Source organism: Schistocerca americana, chromosome 5 (assembly GCF_021461395.2).
Source record: "Schistocerca americana isolate TAMUIC-IGC-003095 chromosome 5, iqSchAmer2.1, whole genome shotgun sequence".
Taxonomy (NCBI): domain Eukaryota; kingdom Metazoa; phylum Arthropoda; class Insecta; order Orthoptera; family Acrididae; genus Schistocerca; species Schistocerca americana.
The window spans coordinates 339,513,008-339,539,418 of NC_060123.1; the positions used below are offsets into that span (position 1 = coordinate 339,513,008).

General features: G+C 45.1%; 1 protein-coding gene across 1 annotated transcript in view; it reads right to left on the reverse strand.

The window, feature by feature from the left end:
• LOC124616363 (adenylate kinase isoenzyme 5) overlaps positions 1 to 26,411 on the reverse strand; it is a 459,756-nt gene that overhangs the window by 63,857 nt on the left and 369,488 nt on the right. Inside the window, exons 6-7 of the mRNA XM_047144672.1 lie at positions 8,405 to 8,503; positions 8,113 to 8,218 (exon numbers count right to left, since the gene is read on the reverse strand). Coding sequence (XP_047000628.1) covers positions 8,113 to 8,218; positions 8,405 to 8,503 — 205 coding nt within the window. The remainder of the gene's footprint in view (positions 1 to 8,112; positions 8,219 to 8,404; positions 8,504 to 26,411) is intronic.

A 26,411-nucleotide genomic window follows, 5' to 3' on the forward strand; every position in this document is an offset into this window, starting at 1 on the left:
ACATGAGGAAAGTTTCCAACCGATTTCTCATACACAAACAGCAGTTGACCGGCGTTGCCTGCTGAAACGTTGTTGTGATGCCTCGTGTAAGGAGGAGAAATGCGTACCATCACGTTTCCGACTTTGATAAAGGTCGGATTGTAGCCTATCGCGATTACGGTTTATCGTATCGCGATATTGCTGCTCGCGTTGGTCGAGATCCAATGACTGTTAGCAGAATATGGAATCGGTGGGTTCAGGAGGGTAATACGGAACGCCGTGCTGGATCCCAACGGCCGCGTATCACTAGCAGTCGAGATGACAGGCATCTTATCCGCATGGCTGTAACGGATTGTGCAGCCACGTCTCGATCCCTGAATCAACAGACGGGGACGTTCGCAAGACAACAACCATCTGCACGAACAGTTCGACGACGTTTGCAGCAGCATGGACTGTCAGCTCGGAGACCATGGCTGCGGTTACCCTTGACGCTGCATCACAGACAGGAGCGCCAGCGATGGTGTACTCAGTGACGAACCCTTGTGCTCGAATGGGTAAACGTCATTTTTTTCGGATGAATCCAGGTTCTGTTTACAGCATCCGTGTTTGGCGACATCGCGGTGAACGCACATTGAAAGCTGTATTCGTCGTCGCCCTACTGGCGTGTCACCTGGCGTGATGGTATGGGGTGCCATTGGTTACACGTATCGTTCATCTGTTGTTCGCACTGACGACACTTTCAACAGTGGACGTTACATTTCAGATGTGTTACGACCCGTGGCTCTACCCTTCATTCGATTTCTGCGAAACCCTACATTTCAGCAGGATAATGCACGACCGCATGTTGCAGGTCCTGTACGGGCCTTTCTGGATAGAGACAATGTTCGATTGGTGCCGTGGCCAGCACATTCTGCAGATCTCTCACCATTTGAAAACGTCTGGTAAATAGTGGCCGAGCAACTGGCTCGTCACATTACGCCAGTCACTACTCTTGATGAACTGTGGTATCGTGTTGAAGTTGAATGGGCAGCCGTACCTGTGCACGCCATGCAAGCTCTGTTTGATTCCATGTCCAGGCGTATCAAGGCCGTTATTACGGCCAGAGGTGGTTGTTTCGGTACTAATTTCTCAGGATCTATGCACCGAAATTGTGTAAAAATGTAATCACATGTCAGTTCTAGTATAATATATTTGTCCAATGAATACCCATTTATCATCTGCATCTCGTCTTGGTGTAGCAATTTTAATGGCCAGTAGTGTAAGTCATGTGTAGTTTTCAAGGGAATTTATACCATTCTTCCCGCAAAATATGGTAAGTTCAAGTAACGATGATGTAGGTGGGTAGCGGTCAGGAGCCCTTCTCTCCAAAGTATACCGAAAAGGTTCCATAACAATGAGATCTGGGGAAACAAGACAATTCAAACTCACCCTCACAAAACCATTGCGCCGCGCGGAGTGGCCGCGCGGTTAGAGGCGCCATGTCACGACTGCGCGGCCCCTCCCGCCGGAGGTTCGACTTCTCCCTAGGGCTTGGGTTTGTGTGTGTTGTCCTTAGAGTAAGATAGTTTATGTAGTGTGTATGTCTAGGGACCGATGACCTCAGCAGTTTGGTCCCTCAGTTATTCACACACAAAACCAGTACTGGACGATACGAGCTACGTGAAAAGGGGCCCTGTCGTCTTGGCCTAAGGTATCGCCATTTGGGAAGAAACATTGTACCATGGGATAGACCTGATCAACCAAAATAATCACATCATCCGTGGCAGTAATGTGACCTTGCAGAGAAGCCAAGGGGCCCATGGAATACGACGGTATGGCTGCGAAGATCATCACCGAATTCGCGCCGTGTTTCACTCTTGGGACGTAAACTCTGCCAGAAGTCGGAAACAGTGTGAAACACGACTCATCCGACCAAATGAGCTTCTCCTATTGCTCCATAGTCCAAATTTCATGGCTTCGGCACCAAGTTTTCCTCTTATGGGCATTTGCATCACAGGTAATTGGCAGAATTCCAGCTCGTCCTGCATTGCAGTGCTTACGGAGGTACCCTCATGTTGTTTGACTGCTGACAGGAGTCGCGAGTGCGAAATTCAATTGTGTAGTGACTTTTTCAGCTGAAGCCTTTTTATTTTTCATCACAATCCTCTTCAATGACAATCTGCCACGATCACACACCACACCTTTTTGTGCATATTGTGACAGTGGATTAATTTTTTCCGCTTTGCTTTGTACTGTATAGATCTTCGATACGGTGCCTCTTGAAGCACCAAACAGTTCGGCTAATGTGATAGAGATTCAATCAGGCGCTGTATCTGTGTTCAGGTTTATCGATTTCAGCTGTTCATTAACACCACTCAGATTGATATCTACACTGACGCAAAAAAAATCGTAACACCAGGAAACAGTTGTGCGACATAAACGTAAGTTGGTAGGCGTGTTTCCGCATCTGAAAGAATATGTCGATTCAAATTTTGCGCCAGTCGCATAAGGGTGGCGCTAGTGGTGCCACTATGATTATGCAGATCACCTTTGCTTTAAACACACGTCGTGAGCGTTAGTCGCCGTAGAGGTTGGACTTGGGGATTTGATTTTAGTCAAGAATGCCTTTAAGGAGGAAAGAACGCCATTATCAGTACCTCGCAAAGTTTGAACGAGGTCGTTTAATAGGTGTACGAGAAGCTGGATGATTCTTCTGCGATACTGCAGACAGACTTGGGAGAAACGTAGCCACTGTACATGACTGCTTGCAGTCATAGTCACGAGACTGTACAGTCGCAAGAAGACCGGGCTGCGCAAGGCCACGTGGCACTACCGAAAGGAAAGACTATCGTGTTCGGCGTAGAGCTTTGCCGCATCGCATTGTGTCTGCAGCAGCAATGTGAGCAGCAGTTGGTGCCACAGCGACACAAAGAACTGTTAAAAATCCGTTGCTTCAAGGAAAGCACTGGTCAAGACGGCCCGCAACTTCCACTGACCCCAAAACGCTGCCATTTGCGACTTCAGTGGTGTCAAGCGAGAGCTCATTGGAGGGCAGGGTGGAGGTTTGTTGCGTCTTCTAATGAAAGCTGGTTCTGCGTCGGTGCCACTGAGGACATATTGTTGGTTTGAAAGAGGTCAGTTGGGTCCTGCCACGAACCTGTCTGCGCGCTAGACACACTCCAGCAACATCTGGATTTATGGTCTGGGGTGCGATTTCGTAAGCCGGCCGAAGTGGCCGTGCGGTTAAAGGCGCTGCAGTCTGGAACCGCAAGACCGCTACGGTCGCAGGTTCGAATCCTGCCTCGGGCATGGATGTTTGTGATGTCCTTAGGTTAGTTAGGTTTAACTAGTTCTAAGTTCTAGGGGACTAATGACCTCAGCAGTTGAGTCCCATAGTGCTCAGAGCCATTTGAACCATTTTTTTGCGATTTCGTATGTCAGCGGGAGCTCTCTCGTGATTATCCCACGCACCCTGACTGCAAATTTGTTCGTCAGTCTCATTCAATCTGTTGTTCTGCCATTCACGAACAGCTTTTCAGGGGTTGTTAGTACAGCGCTCGCCCACATTCCCCTGTTGTAACCCAACATGCTTTACAGGGACTCGATATGTTACATTGGCCTCATCGATCACCGAGCACATAGGGGACATCATCGGAGGACAACTCCACCTTCATCCACAACTAGTTCACAGCCAGCACTACTGCGAATTACTATGGGTAGAGGTTATACTCAACAGCCATACCAAAATAATGATTGGATCCTTCCACCGACCACCCGACCGATGTAATAGCTGAAAGGTTCAAAGAAAACTTGAATCTCATTACAAATAAGTACCCCACTCATACAGTTATAATTGGTGGAGACTTCAATCTACTCTCGATTTGTTGGCGAAAATACATGTTCAAAGCCGGTGGTAGGCAGAAAACATCTTCCGAAATTGTACTAAATGCTTTCTTTGACAATTACTTTGAACAATTAGTTCATGAGCCCACACGAATTGTAAATGGTTGCGAAAACACACTTGACCTCTTAGCCACAAATAATCTTGATCTAATAAATAGTGCCATGACGGATACAGGGATTAGCGAACACAAGGTCATTCTAGCGAGGCTTAAAACCATATCAACTAAAACCACTAAAAATAGACGAAAATATATATACTTAAAACAGGAGATAAAAATTCACTTGATACCTTCCTAAGAGAGAGTCTCCATTCCTTCCAAGTTAATTATGTAAGTGTAGGCCAGATATGGCTCAAATTCAAAGATACAGTATCGACAGCAATAGACAGATTCATACCAAAAAGTTAATAAGAGACGGGACTGATCCAGCATGTCACACAAAATAAGTCAGAACTTTCTTGCAGAAACGAAAAAAGCATGCCAAATTCAGAAGAACGCAAAATCCCCAAGACTGGCTAAGTTTCACGGAAGCTCGAAATTTAGTGCGGACGTCAATGCGAGATGCTTTTAATAGTTTCCACAACGAAACATTATCTCAAAATATGGTAGAAAATCCAAAGAGATTCTGGTCGTATGTAAAGTACACCAGTCGCAAAAAAACAGTCAATACCGTCACTGCAAGATAGCGATGGAAATGTTACCGATGATGGGGCCACTAAAGCGGAGTTATTAAATACAGTTTTCCGTAATTCCTTCAAGAAAGAAGACGAAGTAAATATTCCAGAGTTCGAAACCAGAACAGATGTTAGCATGAGTGATATAAAAGTAGATACCTTAGGTGTTGCGAAACAACTCAAATTACTTAAGAAAGGCAAGTCTTTCGCTCCAGATGGTATACCAATCAGGTTCCTCTCAGAGTATGCAGACGCAATAGCGCCTTTCTTAGCAATCATATACAACCGCTCATTTGGCGAAAGGTCTGTTCCTAAGGACTGGAAAGTAGCACAGGTTACACCAGTATTCAAGAAAGGAAATACACTCCTGGAAATTGAAATAAGAACACCGTGAATTCATTGTCCCAGGAAGGGGAAACTTTATTGACACATTCCTGGGGTCAGATACATCACATGATCACACTGACAGAACCACAGGCACATAGACACAGGCAACAGAGCATGCACAATGTCGGCACTAGTACAGTGTATATCCACCTTTCGCAGCAATGCAGGCTGCTATTCTCCCATGGAGACGATCGTAGAGATGCTGGATGTAGTCCTGTGGAACGGCTTGCCATGCCATTTCCACCTGGCGCCTCAGTTGGACCAGCGTTCGTGCTGGACGTGCAGACCGCGTGAGACGACGCTTCATCCAGTCCCAAACATGCTCAATGGGGGACAGATCCGGAGATCTTGCTGGCCAGGGTAGTTGACTTACACCTTCTAGAGCACGTTGGGTGGCACGGGATACATGCGGACGTGCATTGTCCTGTTGGAACAGCAAGTGCCCTTGTCGGTCTAGGAATGGTAGAACGATGGGTTCGATGACGGTTTGGATGTACCGTGCACTATTCAGTGTATTCTCGACGATCACCAGTGCTGTACGGCCAGTGTAGGAGATCGCTCCCCACACCATGATGCCGGGTGTTGGCCCTGTGTGCCTCGGTCGTATGCAGTCCTGATTGTGGCGCTCACCTGCACGGCGCCAAACACGCATACGACCATCATTGGCACCAAGGCAGAAGCGACTCTCATCGCTGAAGACGACACGTCTCCATTCGTCCCTCCATTCACGCCTGTCGCGACACCACTGGAGGCGGGCTGCACGATGTTGGGGCGTGAGCGGAAGACGGCCTAACGGTGTGCGGGACCGTAGCCCAGCTTCATGGAGACGGTTGCGAATGGTCCTCGCCGATACCGCAGGAGGAACAGTGTCCCTAATTTGCTGGGAAGTGGCGGTGCGGTCCCCTACGGCACTGCGTAGGATCCTACGGTCTTGGCGTGCATCCGTGCGTCGCTGCGGTCCGGTCCCAGGTCGACGGGCACGTGCACCTTCCGCCGACCACTGGCGACAACATCGATGTACTGTGGAGACCTCACGCCCCACGTGTTGAGCAATTCGGAGGTACGTCCACCCGGCCTCCCGCATGCCCACTATACGCCCTCGCTCAAAGTCCGTCAACTGCACATACGGGTCACGTCCACACTGTCGCGGCATGCTAGCAGTGTTAAAAGACTGCGATGGAGCTCCGTATGCCACGGCAAACTGGCTGACACTGACGGCGGCGGTGCACAAATGCTGCGCAGCTAGCGCCATTCGACGGCTAACACCGCTGTTCCTGCTGTGTCCGCTGTGCCGTGCGTGTGATCATTGCTTGTACAGCCCTCTCGCAGTGTCCGGAGCAAGTATGGTGGGTCTGACACACCGGTGTCAATGTGTTCTTTTTTCCATTTCCAGGAGTGTAGGAGTAACCCATTGAATTACAGACCCATATCACTGACCTCAATTTGCAGTAGGATTTTGGAGCATATACTGTACTCGAACATTATGAATCACCTTGAAGAAAATGACTTATTGATACATAACCAACACGGATTCAGAAAATATAGTTCTTGTGCAACACAACTAGCACTTTTTTCCCATTAAGTAATGAGTACTGTCGACAAGGGATCTCAGATCGATTCAATATTCCTAGATTTCCAGAAGGCTTTTGATACCGTTCCTCACAAGCGACTATTAATCAAATTGCGTGCATATGGAGTATCGTTTCAGTTGTGTGACTGGATTAGTGATTTCCTCTCAGAGAGGTCACAGTTCGTAGTGATAGACGGTAAATCATCGAAAAGAACAGAAGTGATATCTGGCGTTCCGCAAGGTAGTGTCATAGGCCCTCTGCTGTTCGTGATTTACATAAATGGTCTAGGTGATAATCTGAGCAGCCCCCTTAGATTGTTTGCAGATGATGCTGTAATTTACCGTCTAGTAAAATCATCAGACAATCAATTCCAATTACAAAATTATCTAGATAGAATTTCTGTATGGTGCGGAAAGTGACAATTGGCACTAAACAAAGAAAAGTACGAGGTCATGCACATGGGTACTAAAAGAAATCCGATAAATTTAGGGTATACGATAAATCGCACAAATCTAAGGGCTGTCAATTCGACTAAATACCTAGGAATTACAATTACGAGCAACTTAAATTGGAAAGACCACGTAGATAATATTGTGAGGAAGGCGAAACAAAGACTGCGCTTTGTTGGCAGAACACTTAGAAGATACGACCAACTCACTAAAGAGACAGCCTACCTTACACTTGTCCGTTCTCTGCTGGAATATTGCTGCGCGGTGTGGGATCCTTACCAGGTAGGATTGAAGGAGGACATCGAAAAAGTGCAAAGAAGGGCAGCTCGTTTCGTGTTATCGCACAATAGGGGTGAGAGTGTCACTGAAATGATACTCGACTTGGGGGTGGCAGTCACTGAAACAAAGGCAGTTTTCTTTGCGGCGAGATCTATTTACGATTTCAATCACCAACTTTCTCTTCCGAATGCGAAAATATTTAGTTGACACCCAGCTACGCAGGGAGAAATGATCATCATAATAAAATAAGAGAAATCGGAGCTCTAACGGAAAGATTTAAGTGTTCCTTTTTCCCACACGCCATTCGAGAGTGTAATGGTAGAGAACTAGTATGAAAATGGTTCTATGAACCCTCTGCCAGGCACTTAAGCGTCAATTGTAGAGTAACCATGTAGATCTAGATGTAGATGTAGAACCGCCCTTGTATGGATTGACCAAGTGCAAAAGGCATGGAACTCCTTCCCACCAACTGACATCAGGCATCTATACGACACAATGGATGCACGTTTGCATGCTTGCATTCAATATTCTGGCAGTTACACGAGTTATTAACGTACTAACGTTCCACGTTTGCAATGGTGTACCTCGCGCTTACATCAGCCTATGATCTTGCAATGTGGATCACTTAAATAAGTTTCCGAAATTTCATTACTCTAAATTAATTATTTTTTGGTATTGCGATTTTTTTCAATATACCTCCCATATTTGCACTAGCGCAAGAATGAAATATGGTAATACTTAGGATTTTTCTTGGTGAAGGTGCATTCACCCTTTACAGTTAATGGATTATAAACTGTTATAAAATGGTAACGGACGTGGAAGTAAACGAGAGTAATCACTAGGAAAGTGCCAAGTCTGTCTGTAGACTGTGATGTATGGTGCAGACACTGACCTATGACCCAGATGACCGGCGGGAAGCCCTTGGCAGGCGCGCGGTACACGGGCACCGCTTCCACGGCCGGCGGCGTGACGGGGGCGGCGGGAGGCGTCGAGTTGGTCTGCGCGGCCAGCATCGGCTGCGCCAGCACCGCCTTGGAGGCGGCGATTTTGTTCACGGCCATCTTGTTGGCGACGGCAGCTGGCGGGCCTCCGTTACGGATGTGGTTGTTCTGGGCAGGTGCGGGGGCGGGCGCGGGTGCGACGGTGGCGCCGCCGCCCAGGAGGCCGGGCGTCGTGGGCGGCACGGGGGCGGCGGGGGCGGTCGTGTCGTGCACGCCCAGTAGCCGCAGCGCCGCCGCCCTGAAGTCGCGGTACACCAGCGCCGGCTCCCGTTCCCCGTTCACCTGTGGAGTGAAAGAGATCTTATAACCGATGCTGTTCAAATGTTCAAATCTGTGTGAAATCTTATGGGACTTACCTGCTAAGGTCATCAGTCCCTAAGCTTACACACTAAGTAACCTAAATTATCCTAAGTGAGCTAGATCGCTGGGCCGGCCGCAGTGGTCTAGCGGTTCTAGGCGCGCAGTCCGGAACTGCGCGACTGCTACGGTCGCAGGTTCGAATCCTGCCTCGGGCATGGATGTATGTGATGTCCTTAGGTTAGTTAGGTTTAAGTAGTTCTAAGTTCTAGGGGACTGATGACCACAGATGTTGAGTCCCATAGTGCTCAGAGCCATTTGAACCAGATCGCTGGTCGATCATCAGCGACCGACTTGTTATCTTTGGCGCGTCCCCGGGCATGAGCATCTTTGCGTTTTCGGCTGGGGCGCGCGGGACGGCGAGAGGCAGTCGGTTTGGGGTGGCCGGTGAGACTGGCGGAGTGGTGGCTTGGGCGTAAGCACATGTGTGATGCCTGTTACGCTGGGGCTGTTTGCAAATCGTGAAACTCCTGCGGCGCTTACTGGTTGCCTGGAAGGGATTTAATATAAACTGTGCCAAGCCTCGCAGTGATAGGGGAGTCAAGAGTTGGTGTTGGCCTAGATGTTTGTACAAATTGAGGTGCCTGTGTGAGAAGCACGGCGTGGGCCTGTTGCTTGCTTCGTCCTTCTGGCAGCCACCGCAAGCGGATGTTCGGCCGGAATGTCTACAGTTTGTGGTGAGCATAGTGTGAACAAGTTCTCGTAGGATGTGCTCCCAGCCTGACTCTTACCCTGTGTTATTGGTGGGTGCCGACCCCTTGTCTGTAACTGCTTCCGGGTGTCCTGTAAGATTTCACAGCAAAACTGTGTTTTGTGGCAATCTGTGTTTCTGGCTCAGCCTCCGCATAGAAAGGGGAAAGAATAAGCGCCTGTTTCTTTGGGACACTGCAGTTCAAACAGAAGTGGCGTAATGTTAATTGTATGTAAAGTGTATTTAATGTCTTGCAGTTTTCTGGGGCACGCAGCTGTGTTATTAAACTCATTTTGAAGTGTTCTGTCGGGTGAATGACTGCTCCCCACTTCAGTGTATTCTTTTTAGTAGTATTGTAAGGTTTTTTGGATATTTGTCAGTGGGGGTGTATTGATTCAATTTTGTTTTCTCTTTCTTTGAACTACGGAGAATTGTTTAGTTTATGTGGTTATTGGCTTAACTCGCGCTTCATGCACTAAATCAGCTGATATTGAAATTGCTTTTTTTATTCCTGTTTAATGTCAGACAGATTCAAATGTAACTTCATTTATGTTATTTGAAATAAATGTGTTGGATTGACCTTAATGAATTATGTGCAATCGAAGTAAGGGGCCCAGTCCTTCATTAGTGCTTAACAGTGGCGTGTGGTTCGGGTTGTGAGCCCCGTTCTCGGACCACTAAGGACAAACACACACACCCATGCCCGAGGGAGGACTCGAACCTCCGCCGGGATCAGCCGCACAGTAACCGATGCTGTCTCACATAAACATGGCGTAACTGTAGTTTACAGACAGCACACTAAAGACAAGAAAGACGATTAGACATTCCGAGGGAACGAGAAGGATGCCCTTTAACTCCACAATAATGTGGTCCTGAATGAAACAACGAAGGGTTGTTGGCTCAAGTGTGTCTGAGAACGAGAACTATCAGTGGTTCTCAGTAGAACATGCATTCTGATAAATCACTGTGCGGCATGGAGACAACGAGATGTTGCTGGACCTGACATTATGTTCGACCTGGTGCAGGACGTACAGAGGAACCAGCAATCCCAAGACAGTGAGACAGTCCGTAGCCGACATCAGAGATATCGCTCTCCGTCTGCGATGTATCACCCTCCGCAAGGTGGCGGGCGTGGAGCGCCCAGCAAGTAAAGACAGACCGTAGAGGGACAGCTATGACACGGGCAGGTGAATGTGCCTTTTTACACACCGAGCGACTTGCTGTGCTGTGAGTTTACGGCAGGCACTAGGTGGTGTGGTGCCGAAGTGTACTCTAATAGTTGTAGTAGACAGCAATGGAGATCGAGCAGTGGCGTGAAGTGTTGCTAACCTGTCGCGCACGGGCTTGCATGGAGATACGGCGCTCGACATGAAGGAAGCTCCACGATGCACCGGGTTGAGTCGGCTATGGTAATAGCACCGAGCAGCGGCATTGTGTGGCTCGCGAATGTGGAATGCGGTGGATGCTAATCGCCTTTATTGGTGCCACATTTGAAAGGCGCTGTGGCTGATGGAAAGTTACTCCACGTGATTGAACAAGGTGAACTGCACGTCGGCATGATATTGGTGAGCTTTTTCAAGTATGTAAAACTTTGTTTATTGCTCGTGCCTTAACTGTCTTAGCGGGTTTCGCACTGTTCCTAACAGCACTGACTTTTATTAGTTTTATGTGAATATAGCATGTTATCTTTATCAGCCGATGTGTTGCCTGCCTTCGAAAGACAGGGGTTTTATTACTATATGTTGTCATAAAGTTGTTGTGTCGTTTAAATATTATTGAGTTATCTTAGCGCTGCTGAGCTTATTGAAACATATTCTTACTTAATCACTCGAAATTGCCATCATTGGCCTAATAGTTTATCGCAGTAACCATCCGCATATTATTTTGCTATTGGACGGCTACTACTAGAGTTTCATTTCTTACAAGTAAATTACATGCAGAGTAACCTTAGCGGCGCCTTTTACTGACGCCGTGCATCTTTTATTTAAAATTCGGTTTTTAAAAGTTTTTCTTGTCCGTGAAAATATTCTTTAATAATAATAATTGCTGTAATAATGTATTAGAACTCCCGAGCTCGGGGTGGATTGTATGCTCTTAAAACAATGGTATTTGTTCGGATATGTAAACTCGTTTCTTGTTTTAGAAGTTACCTATACCAATCTGTAATCAGACTCTTCAAAATACTGCAGACGGTCGCTGTTGGCGTAATATGGAACCTGGGACGTGTGGTGCCCGTTTTGTAACAGCTTTGTAATTAATAACGTTTTTGGTTGCAGCCTTTTTAACTATTGTAAAATACTGTAATAAAGTGTTGTCAATTTAAAGTTTTGTTGCGTCTGGGCTATGTTCCTATCACTCCCAACTTAGAACATATTTTTGTCTTTTTCTTTTGTTTATGATTGTTCTTCGACTGTAGTGTACTTGCGTGAAGTTCAATACTGAATTAATATACACGCACAGCTTAGTCTCAAGGATGCTTTACATTTTCATGCTCTATTATGTTGGTGAAAAGGGAGGGACTGTTGTGTGTGTGTGTGTGTGACTCACATAATCTCCTAAACCACTAGACCGGTTTCAACCAAATTTGGCACACAAATCCCTTCCTGTCAGGAAACAATGACTGTGGGGGTCAGAGCCATCTATCTATCATAGATTTCTATGCTACTAACTCTATTCGCAATAAATATCACAGCCGCTATATGCACCTACAAAATAATATCTGTAACCACACACAGTTCGTGAGATAGAACGTCATAAACACTGAGAAGTGCGTAAAACTGCCTCATTGTGCATTTTTCGTAAATACTGTCCACATATGCCGCTTTATGTTCCCACACAAATATATTGTCGTACAGCACATAGCTCAAGAGATGTGCCTTAATAAACACTGAAATGCGTGGGAAAATGATCCGTCATGCAAAGTTTTAATAATTTACTATTTGCTACTAAGGTACTTCTACTGTCGAGTCATCTTCATGTAATCCCAGACACCTGGGAGTGCTTCTGATAGCTTTCAATTGTGAAACGCAGACGGCTGTAAGCGAAAACAGGCGCCATGAAGAGGCATTGCCATAGAGACGTTTACAAAAACGGGCTGTACACAAGCGAAGCAGCTGCATCCAATGTACAGAAACTGTCCGGTACATCAGACAACAAACACAGTTCACTTTTCGGTTTCGTTTCTAGAAGAAAATTGGTGAAATTAATATCCGGGAAATGCTTGGTTTGTCAACTAGTAAAAAAATAAATGTGGAACCATACAGTAGCAGGCACTAAAAGCTGCAGCCAGAATGCAGTGTACGCATGTTAATATCTGAGGGCCTGTAACACGAGTCGCATTTTATTATGTGCTCTTAGGTAAAAAAGAAAATAATGCACTATTTGCTGGCACGGGTGACGCATGACAGTTATAAGATGTACATGACCATCTGCGGATCTCTAAGAAATTACCAGATCTCTGTCGGAGAGTTACCATAAATAAGGACATAGTTACCAAAAGTTGTCAACGAACTATTTGTTTATCATTATGATGATGACTGAATTACTTAGGCGAGTCGTGAGATTAGTGTGGTTGAAATGGTTGAAGGTTCCAGTACCTATACTAGAATTTTACTGAAATTTCTTATACGCACACACACACACACACACACACACACACACACACACACACACACACACACACACATCAAAATTTGTGGCATGTCAGTTCACGAAAAGTTTCTCTCTTTTATTTTCGTGTTTTCGTGATTGTGATTAACTTTTGTACAGTTATGTCGTTTTCATGCTGCACCATGGACTCGGATTACTGCACCAAGACTCGAACTCGGCAAAGGTCCCGAGTTCGAGTATCGGTCCGGCACACAGTTTTATCTGCCAGGAATGTGCAATAATATTTGTGCGCAATCAGTGGTCAAGCCGCCTGCAAGGGATAAATGCTCAATTAAATCACTGGGTAACTTCCAGCTCAAGCCCTTCTTCATTTACGAGAAGAGACTGAATGGAAAATATTAGACTATTTGTTCAAAAGAAAAGGTACCGTAATAAAATTTCAACTGTAATGAACAAGGTGAAAGACCAGAACACGTAATATCGTTAAATAAACTCAGAATTTAATCTGCAACTAGTCTTTGAGTAGCACGTAAAACCACGCGAGTATTTTAAAGAACAAAGGGCTCTAAAAGGATTAACCTGCAAATCAGATAGTCATTTGGTGAGCTATAAAGAAGGTAACAAGGCATTATTCTGAGGTAGCCACTAAGAATAGTCGGTGGACATCCTATCAATATTCTTAACCGGTGCCTGAACATGGAACAAATTACCCTGCTTTGATAAAACCCAATTACGTCGCATAATTTAACTAGGCGTTCAAATGGTTCAAATGGCTCTGAGCACTATGGGACTTAATATATGAGGTCATCAGACCCTTAGAACTTGGAACTAATTAAACCTAACTAACCTAAGGACATCACACACATCCATGCCCAAGGCAGGATTCGAACCTGCGACCGTAGCGATCGCGCGGTTCCAGACTGAAGCGCCTAGAACCGCTCGGTCACAACGTCCGGCTTAACTAGGCGTATATGAGGGAAAAGAGAGGAAAAGAAACAGGAAACACACGACTTCCTTCATGCACTTTAGATTCACACGAGAAAAGACGAAGCTCATAGGATGGAACCACCATCAGTTCGTGCATGCACTAACCCCAAAAAGGTTTACACCGACTGGAACACCGTGATACCATCAATACACGACGCGGCATTTCACGCAGACAACACATAATGAACTGAATTGACCACATGGTGGATTGATTCACTCACGTAACCGTCCAAACAGAAATAAAAGAAAATCACGAAATGTGTGGAATCAATGAGGCAACACGACAAAAGGAGCGAATAGAACATGAATCGCAGTGAACTGACATCAAAACCAGCAAGGTGGAAGACCTCCAACGGTTCAAAGAACACGTGGTCACCACTAAACAGAGGCAGATACCAGAAGTTCGTGAAAACACGAAAATGATATAGGTCAATTAAGTCAACCGGCAGTGATCAATTACAACAGACCGGATAACGCATAGAGAGGAGTAACGGAGGTACATGGTCACAGAATAAAGAACTCGTGGTACAACACCAGAACACGGTCGACACTGTATACAGGGAAATAAATGTACAATAAATAAATAAAAATATGTCGCACACACACGAAGTCACCGTTACTCTCACATTCACCCAAGATTAAAAACACCCTTGCTCAGCTTAACCATATTCCGTGGAGCGCACTCCACATCGGAATGTTCCAGGTGAACACAGCACACTTCTACCACCGGGTACAATCATTAACGCAGGCATTGTCTATCATAAACAACGCCTACCACATCCCGAGGAATTAACCGAAACACTTCAGTTAGGCTGAAAAACTTACGTTTTCTCAGTGATTCATGTATGAAGTCTGTTGTTAAAGTTACGATCTGTCTCATAACTGGTAGCATTAGGCTTACTTAAAAGCTATGACCACACTCACCACTAACTAGCAGCAGAGGGGGGCTTCACTCAGACAACTCATAAAACCCACGCATGAAACGGAAGCGACCAGAGGGATCGTTTCCGCCACCATCCTGACAGACAGACAACGCGCGAACAAAAGGATAGACCTCTTTGTTCAGGTAAGAGACACGAGGTTGTTTAACCGGTGCTCCCAGAAGAATAGCAACTCAACTACTAAACAGAAAACATAAAAGAATTTTCTTCCTCCGCCAACCTCATAAAGCTATATCACAACAGTATCCTAACATCAATAGTAGGTTACGCCTCGGGAGTCTGGGCGCATGCCCGCCATGACAGTGAGAAGGGTTCAGAGAAACATGATAATGAGATCTGTGAGGGTCTACAGAACATCCCCGGGGGGAGCTCTATTATTCACAATGGGGCCCTGCCCCCTGGACATAAAAATTCTGAAACAGGGTGCGTGCTTTTGGTCAAAAAAGGGGAATACCGCGAAGATAGAAGAGATATTAGGCATTAGGGTTGAGGATAAGGGTGAGATAAGGCAAAGAGGCGAGCAATTGTGGCAATAATTATGGGAAGCAGAAGAAACAGGTCGCAGAACATTTGAACTTCTTTCTAACGTCAGGGAACGACTGGGCATGAAATACTTTGAACCTACCCGAGGACTGATCCATTTTCTTACTGGTCACGGGCCATCCCCGACATATTTATGTCGGTTCGGGAAATGTGGTGTATCAGAGGGTACTCCCGATCATGTGGTATACGAGTGCCCCCTTTTCAATGATGTAGCATCAACGTTACATGACCAGTTACTTGACCATGACACATACTACTTACTTAGACAAGAAGACACTTTTCAGACTCTTAACCAATTGGCGGATGAGGTATCACGAAAAGTATTAAAAGAATACCTAAGGGACATAAATTAACAATTTGAGACACACCAAACACTAGCTGAATCTAGCGCCCTATTCCCATACGGCCTGCGCGTGGACAGGCCGCCTTTCCTCATAGTCTGGAATCCGCCGCGTTCAGGACTAGGGGGAGTGGGGTACGACACCACCGATACAGGACAAAGCACCGGACTTGACTTGGATTAGAACTAGTTAATAGGACTTAGTTTAGGAAATTAGTTATTTAGGAACCTGCAGCGAATAACATCCTTGGCCTGCCCAGTGTCAGGGGCACGCTCATCGGGATTATCTCGATGAGCAAGGTTAAAAAAATTAGGTTTATAAACTAGTGACACAACTGTGACGCTGCAGGCAGTAGAGTTTAGTTAAGCGTAGGTCATATAAAGTTAAAATTAATAATAATAAATATATTAGTTGCCCATTGTTATCTAGTTATAGCTGTAGTTCACTAATTAATTAAATTTGTATCTAGCTGCAATTAATGTTGGATAAAATTAGGACCCACTAACCATTTAAGGAAGTGGGTTAAGATTGTATAATTATTATAAATTTGTAATAAAGAATTTTCCTTAAAAATATATATAAACACAAAACATACCCGAAATTATACAGGAAAACACCCAGTCACTCACATTCTAGCACACACAAGGTAAAAAACAAATGCGACAGCAGTCTTATGAAACGACTCTACAGAGATGTTTACTGTCATACATCCTCCTTATCCTTTGCAGAGCCAACAGTAAACAGCAGTGGCGAAGTATGACGAGCTGGTTTCGGGGATTCACTAACGTCGTTCAAATAACAGATTGTCGGGCACGTGGAGAAAATTGTGTCATCTTTTGGTAATACGCTTCTATTTAAGGATCCCTGTTTCGCGAAGCAGGTAGATCGAGAGCCGTCGCATGCGATAGCTGGTCGGCTGTGCTCGAGGGGAGGGGGGGGGGGGGGGTCTGCGGACGCTGTGTGAGTGGCGACGTTATCACGAGGGCGGCCTCACGCGACGCGACGTGAAGCCACGCGCAGCCACCGCCGGCGCTGTGTTCGCGTGCTGCCGGTACTAGCATGGCGTGGCGTGGCTCGCAACTCGTGGTCTGCCGCATGCCGTCGCCCACTGTGCAGTCGCCCCTCGCAGCTCCCAATAACGGTCCCAGCATACCTGTGGGGCGGCACACAGCCTCACTCTCACTCTTAAATGCATCAAACTTAAGGACCATGTACTTCACATACAGGATGTTACAAAAAATCTGTGTTGATGAGGTGATTGCACAATTGCGTGCGGATTCTCGTCAGCCCACACATATTGATTGTGCAAATTTACAATTTGATCACGTTGGAATGAAGCCTCATCCGTAAAGAGAACATTTGCACTGAAATGAGGATTGGAACATTGTTGGATGAACCATTCGCAGAAGTGTACCCGTGGAGGCCAATCAGCTGCTGATAGTGCCTGCACACGCCGTACATGGTACGGAAACAACTGGTTTTCCCGTAGCACTCTCCATACAGTGACGTGGTCAACGTTACCTTGTACAGCAGCATCTTCTCTGACGCTGACATTAGGGTTATCGTCAACTGCACGAAGAATTGCCTTGTCGTTCTAGGTCTTCCCCAGTCGCGAGTCATAGACTGGAATGTTCCGTGCTCCCTAAGACGCCTATCAATTGCTTCGAACGTCTTCCTGTCGGGACACCTTCGTTCTGGAAATCTGTCTCGATACAAACGTACCGCGCCACGGCTATTGCCCCGTGCTAATCCATACATCAAACGGGCATCTGCCAACTACGCATTTGTAAACACTGCACTCGAAGTCAACATTACCTTCCTTCAATTGGGCCAACTGGCGGTGAATCGAGGAAGTACAGTACATGGAAATTAAGCGTTTCCGGACACATGTCTACATAACATCTTTTCTTTATTTGTGTGTGAGGAATGTTTCCTTAAAGTTTGGCCGTACCTTTTTGTAACACTCTGTATGTAACCTATTTCCATCTATAACGACTACACCGTTGACACAAGTGAACAAAAGACATCTGGTCAGGTATCGAATCACTCTTTCCACCATCTTCCTACAGGTCTCTTCTACTGAAGTAAGGACTGTTTGAGATTCACCTGATCTCATAAGACTGTTTTCTTCAACTGTTTGAAAGTCTCCTGCTCATATGGGTACATACGTGGCATGACTACACTATTTATATCCTGAAAATATTCCCCTTCGTTTAGAAAATGAATGATAAAGCGATCTAGCTATACTGGTGTCCAAAATTAAAGCAACAAAGGTAAATTTTGCAAAGTTGCGATTATTTTGCCACAAAACAGCACAAACAGTTGACAGTAAAGTAAAAACAATGTAAACAACACAGAACGTGAACAACTGCAACATGTACTGGGTGATCAAAAAGTCGGTATAAATTTGAAAACTTAATAAACCGCGGAATAATGTAGATAGAGAGGTAAAAATTGACACACATGCTTGGAATGACATGGGGTTTTATTAGAACAAAAAAAAGTTCACAAAAAAAGTACGACAGATGGCGCTGGACAGCAAAACGTCAGTGACTGCACATGACAATCGTGTATAAAACGAGCTGTAATGAGAGAGAGAATCAGATGCGCCAGCAGTCGCAGCATGTTGGCGTTATCTGAAAAGGCGCCTTTAGTGAAGCTGTATTATCAGAATGGGGAATGTGCTAGTTCAGCGTTACAATCCTATCGCCATAGGAAGTGGATTCGAACAGGTAAAGGTCCGTTGACAAATGCAGCTGTGGCAAATGCAGCTGTGGCGAGAATCATTTCGAAGTTCGAAGCCACGGGTTGTTTAGACGATAGACCCCGTAGTGGCCTACCGAGCACAAGGCGCAATGCTGCTGAGACAGTTCAGAAAGAAATGGTGACTGTAGCGGGTTCGTCTATGCACGGGGAAGTCAGCGCTCGTGTAGTCGCACGTCGCACCGGTATTCCATACACTACTGTTTGGTTGGCACTGAGGGGTACCCTCCGATGCTATCCGTACAAAATCCATCGGCATCATGAACTGTTACTTGGCGATTTTGTGGAGCGGAGAGCATTTGCGGTGTGGGCGTTTCAAAAGATGGCGGAAGATGACGATTGGTTGAGTAACGTGCTGTGGACCGACGAAGCTCATTTCACGCTCCGAGGGTCTGTCAACGCCCACAACTGCAGAATTTGGGCTACCGAAAATCCTAAAACTGTCGTGCAAGCTCCATTGCACGACGGGAAAGTCACGGTATGGGTTGGATTTACCACATCTACCGTTATCTGGCCTTTTTTCTTCGAGGAAATGCGTGATTCTGGTTTTGTAACTGCTACCGTGACGGGTGAGAGGTACGCCGATATGTTACAGAATCGCACCATCCCCAGCCTGGCTGATAAGCGCCTGCTGGAACGTACGATGTTTATGCCGGATGGCGCTCCACCCCATATTGCGAGACGCGTGAAAGATCTCTTGCGTGCGTCGTTTGGTGATGATCGTGTGCTCAGCCGCCACTTTCGTCATGCTTGGCCTCCCAGGTCTCCAGACCTCAGTCCGTGCGATTATTGGCTTTGGGGTTACATCTACATCTACATGATTACTCTGCAGTTCACATTTAAGTGCTTGGCAGAGGGTTCATCGAACCCCATAATACTATTTATCTACCATTCCACTCCCGAACAGCGCGCGGGAAAAACGAACACCTAAACCTTTCTGTTCGAGCTCTGATTTCTCTTATTTTATTTTGATGATCATTCCTACCTATGTAGGTTGGGCTCAACAAAATATTTTCGCGTTCGGAAGAGAAAGTTGGTGACTGAAATTTCGTAAATAGATCTCGCCGCGACGAAAAACGTCTTTGCTTTAATGACTTCCATCCCAACTCGCGTATCATATCTGCCACACTCTCTCCCCTATTACGTGATAATACAAAACGAGCTGCCCTTTTTTGCACCCTTTCGATGTCCTCCGTCAATCCCACCTGGTAAGGATCCCACACCGCGCAGCAATATTCTAACAGAGGACGAACGAGTGTAGTGTAAGCTGTCTCTTTAGTGGACTTGTTGCATCTTCTAAGTGTCCTGCCAATGAAACGCAACCTTTGGCTCGCCTTCCGCACAATATTATCTATGTGGTCTTTCCAACTGAAGTTGTTCGTAATTTTAACACCCAGGTACTTAGTTGAATTGACAGCCTTGAGAATTGTACTATTTATCGAGTAATCGAATTCCAACGGATTTCTTTTGGAACTCATGTGGATAACCTCACACTTTTTGTTATTTAGCGTCAACTGCCACCTGCCACACTATACAGCAATCTTTTCTAAATCGCTTTGCAACTGATACTGGTCTTCGGATGATCTTACTAGACGGTAAATTACAGCATCATCTGCGAACAACCTAAGAGAACTGCTCATATTGTCACACAGGTCATTTATATAGATCAGGAACAGCAGAGGTCCCAGGACGCTTCCCTGGGGAACACCTGATATCACTTCAGTTTTACTCGATGATTTGCCGTCTATTACTACGAACTGCGACCTTCCTGACAGGAAATCACGAATCCAGTCGCACAACTGAGACGATACTCCATAGGCCCCCAGCTTGATTAGAAGTCGCTTGTGAGGAACGGTGTAAAAAGCTTTCCGGGAATCCAGAAATACGGAATCAACTTGAGATCCCCTGTCGTTAGCGGCCATTACTTCGTGCGAATAAAGAGCTAGCTGCGTTGCACAAGAACGATGTTTTCTGAAACTATGCTGATTACGTATCAATAGATCGTTCCCTTCGAGGTGATTCATAATGTTTGAATACAGTATATGCTCCAAAACCCTACTGCAAACCGACGTCAATGATATAGGTCTGTAGTTCGATGGATTACTCCCACTACCCTTCTTAAACACTGGTGTGACCTGCGCAATTTTCCAATCTGCAGGTACAGATTTATCGGTGAGCGAACGGTTGTATATGATTGCTAAGTATGGAGCTATTGTATCAGCGTAATCTGAAAGGAACCTAATCGGTATACAGTCTGGACCTGAAGACTTGCCCATATCAAGCGATTTGAGTTGCTTCGCAACCCCTAAGGTATCTACTTCTAATAAACTCATGCTAGCAGCTGTTCGTCTTCCCTGGTGAAGGAATTTCGGAAAACTGCGTTCAATAACTCCGCTTTAGCGGCACAGTCGTCGGTAACAGTACCATCGGCACTGCGCAGCGAAGGTATTGACTGCGTCTTGCCGCTTGTGTACTTTACATACGAGTTACCTGAAGTCGCAAGTGTATCGTGATCGACCGACATCTCTAGGGATGCTAAAAGACAATATCCGACGCCACTGCCTCACCATAACTCCGGACATGCTTTACAGTGCTGTCCACAACATTATTCCTCGACTACAGCTATTGTTGAGGAATGATGGCGGACATATTGAGCATTTCCTGTAAAGAACATTATCTTTGCTTTGTCTCACTTTGTTATGCTAATTATTGCTATTATGATCAGATGAAGCCCCATCTGTCGGACATTTTTTGAACTTTTGTATTTTTTTGGTTCTAATAGAACCCCATGTCATTCTAAGCATGTGTGTCAATTTGTACCTCTCTATCTACATTATTCCGTGATTTATTCGGTTTTCAAATTTATGCTGACATTTTGATCACCCGGTATAACGGTAGACAAAAATATTCTTCGTTTTTTTCCAGTTTCACGGATTTGCACACACATTCCGACAACAGATTAATGCGCTCAGTGTGAAGTATGGCCATCTCTGGCAGCAACAGAGGTCTGACAACGACGGCACATGTAATGAATGGTATCATAATCTCATGTTGAGGCAATAACGCCCGTCCTTCCTGCAGAGCTGATCGCAAGTCGCGGTGAGCGTTTGGTGGATACTGACGTGATGCAACCCGTCTCCGCAGTGCTTCCCAGACATACTCGATGGGATTCTAGTCGGAAGGGCGATCAGGCCACGCCATGCGTGTAGTATCTTCCGTTTCCACGAAAACATCAACTACCCGTGCTCTGTGAGGTCGAGCATTATTTTGAAATTGTTGAAATGGCTTTGAGCACTATGGGACTTAACATCTGAGGTCATCAGTCCCCTAGAACTTAGAACTACTTAAACCTAACTAACCTAAGGACATCACACACATCCATGCCCGAGGCAGGATTTGAACCTGCGACCGTAGTGGTAGCGTGGTTCCAGACTGAAGCGCCTAGAACCGCTCGGCCACACCGGCCGGCAGAGCATTATTGTCCATCAGTACAATGTCTGGGCCCACAGCACCTCTTGCAACAACCGCACATGAGGTCCCAAGATATCTTCACGATACCTGACGGCAGTTAAACCTTATCGATTCAGCCGTGCAATTTCATGAGTGGTCAGCATAATCCCTGCACACACCTTTAGGCATCATCCTCGATATCGGTCTCTTTCCACGTTCCCTCCAGATGCGAGTTCGTCAAGAATCACTCTCCAGACCAAATCTGGATTCATCTGTGATAACAACATTCAACCACTGTTCGACCGTCCACGTGACATGTTGACGCTGTAAGAGGTCCATGATTAAGAAATTTGTTGCTAGCGCACTCGAGCAGATGTAATTTCGATGTATTGCTCACGCGCTACCTGCGATATGTAAGCTATAAGAGAATCTGAGACCAAAGAGCAGTGTTGACTGCAGTAGGAACTGTGTAGGAGTAGCAGTAGTAAGTTGCTAGCGAGCAGTCTGGTGTATCGTGTTGGCTGGGCCGGTCGTGGTGGAGCGATGGCGGAGCCTGAGCGATATAATATAAGGTAAAAGCAGCCTCGCGCATATGTAGTATTTTTGTATCAAGTCCCAAGTAAATGTTTCAAAAATCTTTTAATAATAATCTTTCTTATTAAAAAAGTAACCTTTGACAATCATTCATTTCAATTTAAAGAATTCACTAATTTCTCCAATCCTTGGTCATCCCGAATATTGCAAAGAAAAACCAGTTGCTCCTTTCATACGTGACAAATCTATCGGCCAGCATTGCACTGGGCTGTGCACAAAAATTTATTGTAAGAGCAGGTATATGTGCGTTATCCGGCGACTTCATTGAGGTAAGAATTTTCTCTTTTTTATTCAGATTGATCTTTCAGGGCCATGACGCAGCACTGCTGACGTCCAAAATTCACCAGTTTAAATTCACAGTCATTATTGAAAGGTTATAAGTGAGCGACAATTTTTTATTATTGAGAGATTAGTCACATTTTATTATTGATAGGTTACGCAATTTTCCTGTTGGTAGGTTATACTGAATGTGAACGACATAATTATATTTTTTACTGTTGAGAGGTTTAGGAATTTTTCTGTTTTGAGGTTACACTAAATGTGAATATTATTCATATTATTTTTTATTTATCTGTTGGGAGGTTACGGAATTTATTTTGTGGGGAGGTTACACTAAACGTGAATATTATTCATATTATTTTACTGTGGGGAGGTTACAACGCCTCCGCTCTGGACGTTCTCTTCTGTGAATACGCGTCAGAGGTACACATACATTAACTCTTCGACAACAATGGCCACGCTACCGAAGCCTTCTGTACAGCGTTTGCCTCGATACAACACGCCCAGTGGATGCTGCGAAATCAGATGCCAGTTGCCGTGCAGTGCTAAGGAGGTACAATTGTACCCTTACAGCCAAATAATGGTTTTCCTTTCTGATGTCACACACGGTCGGCCCTGCAGTTTCGGTCTCTATAAACTGTCGCCACATCCGAGAAACAACAGAACGATTCACTTTATTTAAATTTACTTAACAAGATTTCACAAAACCTACGTCGCTGTACTTCCGTAGACTCATTTCAAAGTAACAATCACTGCATTTACCATAACAGCTTTAAACAAACAATGAATACCTATCCTCTCAATCGAGAATACAGTATCTTATCATGTGGCACTAGAATTTTTTTATTTGAGGTGGCTGAATCAGTATTTTTTGCAGCTGCTATGAACTGAAAAAAAATTGTACTTCATTAAATCATTTCAAAGCTGAAGTTGATATTCGTGTCTCGCCGCACGCAATGATACATTCAATCACATCTAAAGTTACTCGGTACCGACTGCTAGAGGGTACTGGCTCAGCGCCTGCAATGTGACTGGTGTTTACCAAACATGTCCAGCTCGAACATATGAGGAAGCAGACCAAGGAAAAAGGGTTTTCTAAGGCATTTCAAGTAAGCTTCAAATAATATGGATACAACGTAGGTACAGATGACAATATCTGTATTTCACCGCAGTCATAGAATGAAACACTAGCAAGACAAAGCGCAACACTCTGACAATACCGCGATCATTTGACGGACCAAAAGCACTATTTTAGAAAGGCGGAGATGGAAATTGTACTTTACCTTCTTGAAGGAAATATCGTAGAATTCGATTCTTGAATATTACCCGACGTAATGTGTATTCCATGAGGATTCGGGATTGCAACGGGGTGACATAAAGTAATTGCCACCAAATTTCGGCTGACAATCATTCATCCATTTAATGTGAGTGTTTTACAAGTGAAGATGGTGGAATATTTGTCAGCGGAAATATCACGGCGAGATGTCAGAGTCATCCGACTGAAATACCGAAACCTCAAGGAAGCCAAGCATTTGCTAGAAAAGAGTTAGAGGAACTGTGGAAAAATAGACTCCGAATGTGCCACTATGATCTGAATCCGTCCCCCCGAATACTTAACCACAGCCCTGTGTAGTATGATCGCGGCACCCGTGACTGTCAGTGTCAAACCACTGCACGACCAAAAATCATGCCTGCTCTTCGTCCAGAGTAACACCTAAAACGTGTGCTGCACGTGACACTGAACGTGAGGGGCTCACGCTACAATTGCTGCATGGTTCAGTCAGCCATGTGATGATCATTCAAATGGCACCTGCCTTCTGTTACTCTGAGTATGGCTCAGGTACCTTGCACATTCATATGTAGACTGTATAAATTTTCCCAAGCCCTCACCGCGAAGCTTAGAGGTAGGAAAGGGAGCACATATTTCTTAACCCGCTGTTTATGACTCGCACGTATAAGTAACACACACTGGTCATGATAGACGTATTTATTTTAATGTTGTTGTTTTTGTGGTCTTCAGTCCTGAGACTGGTTTGATGCAGCTCTCCACGCTACCCCATCCTGTGCAAGCTTCTTCATCTCCCAGTACCTACTGCAACCCACATCCTTCTGTATCTGCTTAGTGTATTTATCTCTTGGTCTCCCTCTACAATTTTTACCCTCCACGCTGCCCTCCAGTACTAAATTGCTGATCCCTTGATGCCTCAGAACATGTCCTACCAAGCGATCCCTTCTTCTAGTCAAGTTGTGCCACAAACTCCTCCCCAATCCTATTCAATACCTCCTCATTAGTTATGTGATCTACCCATCTAATCTTCAGCATTCTTCTGTAGCACCACATTTCGAAAGCTTCTATTCTCTTCTTGTCCAAATTATTTATCGTCCATGTTTCACTTCCATACATGGCTTCACTCCATACAAATACTTTCAGAAATGACTTCCTGACACTTAAATCTATACTCGATGTTAACAAATTTCTCTTATTCAGAAACGCTTTCCTTGCCATTGCCAGTCTACATTTTATATCCTCTCTACTTCGACCATAATCAGTTATTTTGCTCTCCAAATAGCAATTCTCATTTACTACTTTAAGCGTCTCATTTCCTAATCTAATTCCCGCAGCATCACCTGATTTAATTCGACTACATTCCATTATCCTCGTTTTGCTTTTGTTGATGTTCATCTTCTATCCTCCTTTCAAGACACTGTCCATTCCGTTTAACTGCTCTTCCAAGTCCTTTGCCGTCTATGACAGAATTACATTGTCATCGGCGAACCTCAAAGTTTTTATTTCTTCTCCATGGATTTTAATACCTTCTCCGAACAATAAATTGCTTTACACGATGCCATGTGATGATCATTCAAATGGCACCTGCCTTCTGTTAGTCTGAGTATGGCTCAGGTACCTTGCACATTCATATGTAGACTGCACAAATTTTCCAAAGACCTTGCCGCAAAGCTTGTAGGTAGGAATGAGAGAACATACTTTTTAAAACGTTGTTTATGACTTGCACGTATAAGTAACACATACTGCTCATGAAATACGTATTTATTTTAATGCATAAATTGCATTGATACATAGAAGGACATGAGTAAGATCCAAATAGCGGAAATGAGAGTTTTAAGAAAGATTGAAAGCTGATCAAGATAAGACAAAATAGGTAACGAAGATTTAAGGACCGAACTTAGTGTTTATAATGTTGGGAAACAGTTAACGATTACGGAAGAAAATGCAAAGAACAGAATGAATGAACATTGAGAGCGAATACGGATACGGATTTATAAGCCACAAGAAAATAAATACTCTTGAAGGCCTAGGAAAAAATGAGAACAACTCTGAATGTGAAGTCAGAACATGCTTTTTGCCTAGAAGTGCAGAAGAAGAAGAAAAAAATGGAAATGAGCGTTTGGCGTCATTGGCCGGGATGCCCCCTACGGGGCAGGTCCGGCAGCCTTGGTGCAGGTCTTATTACATTCGACGCAACATTGGCCGACCTGCGCGCCGGATGAGGATGAAATGATGATGAAAACAACACAACACCCAGTCCCTGAGCGGAGAAAGTCCCCGACAAAGCCGGGAATCAAACCCGAGCCCCTTAGGGCGGCAGTCTGACACGCTGACCATTCGGCTATCG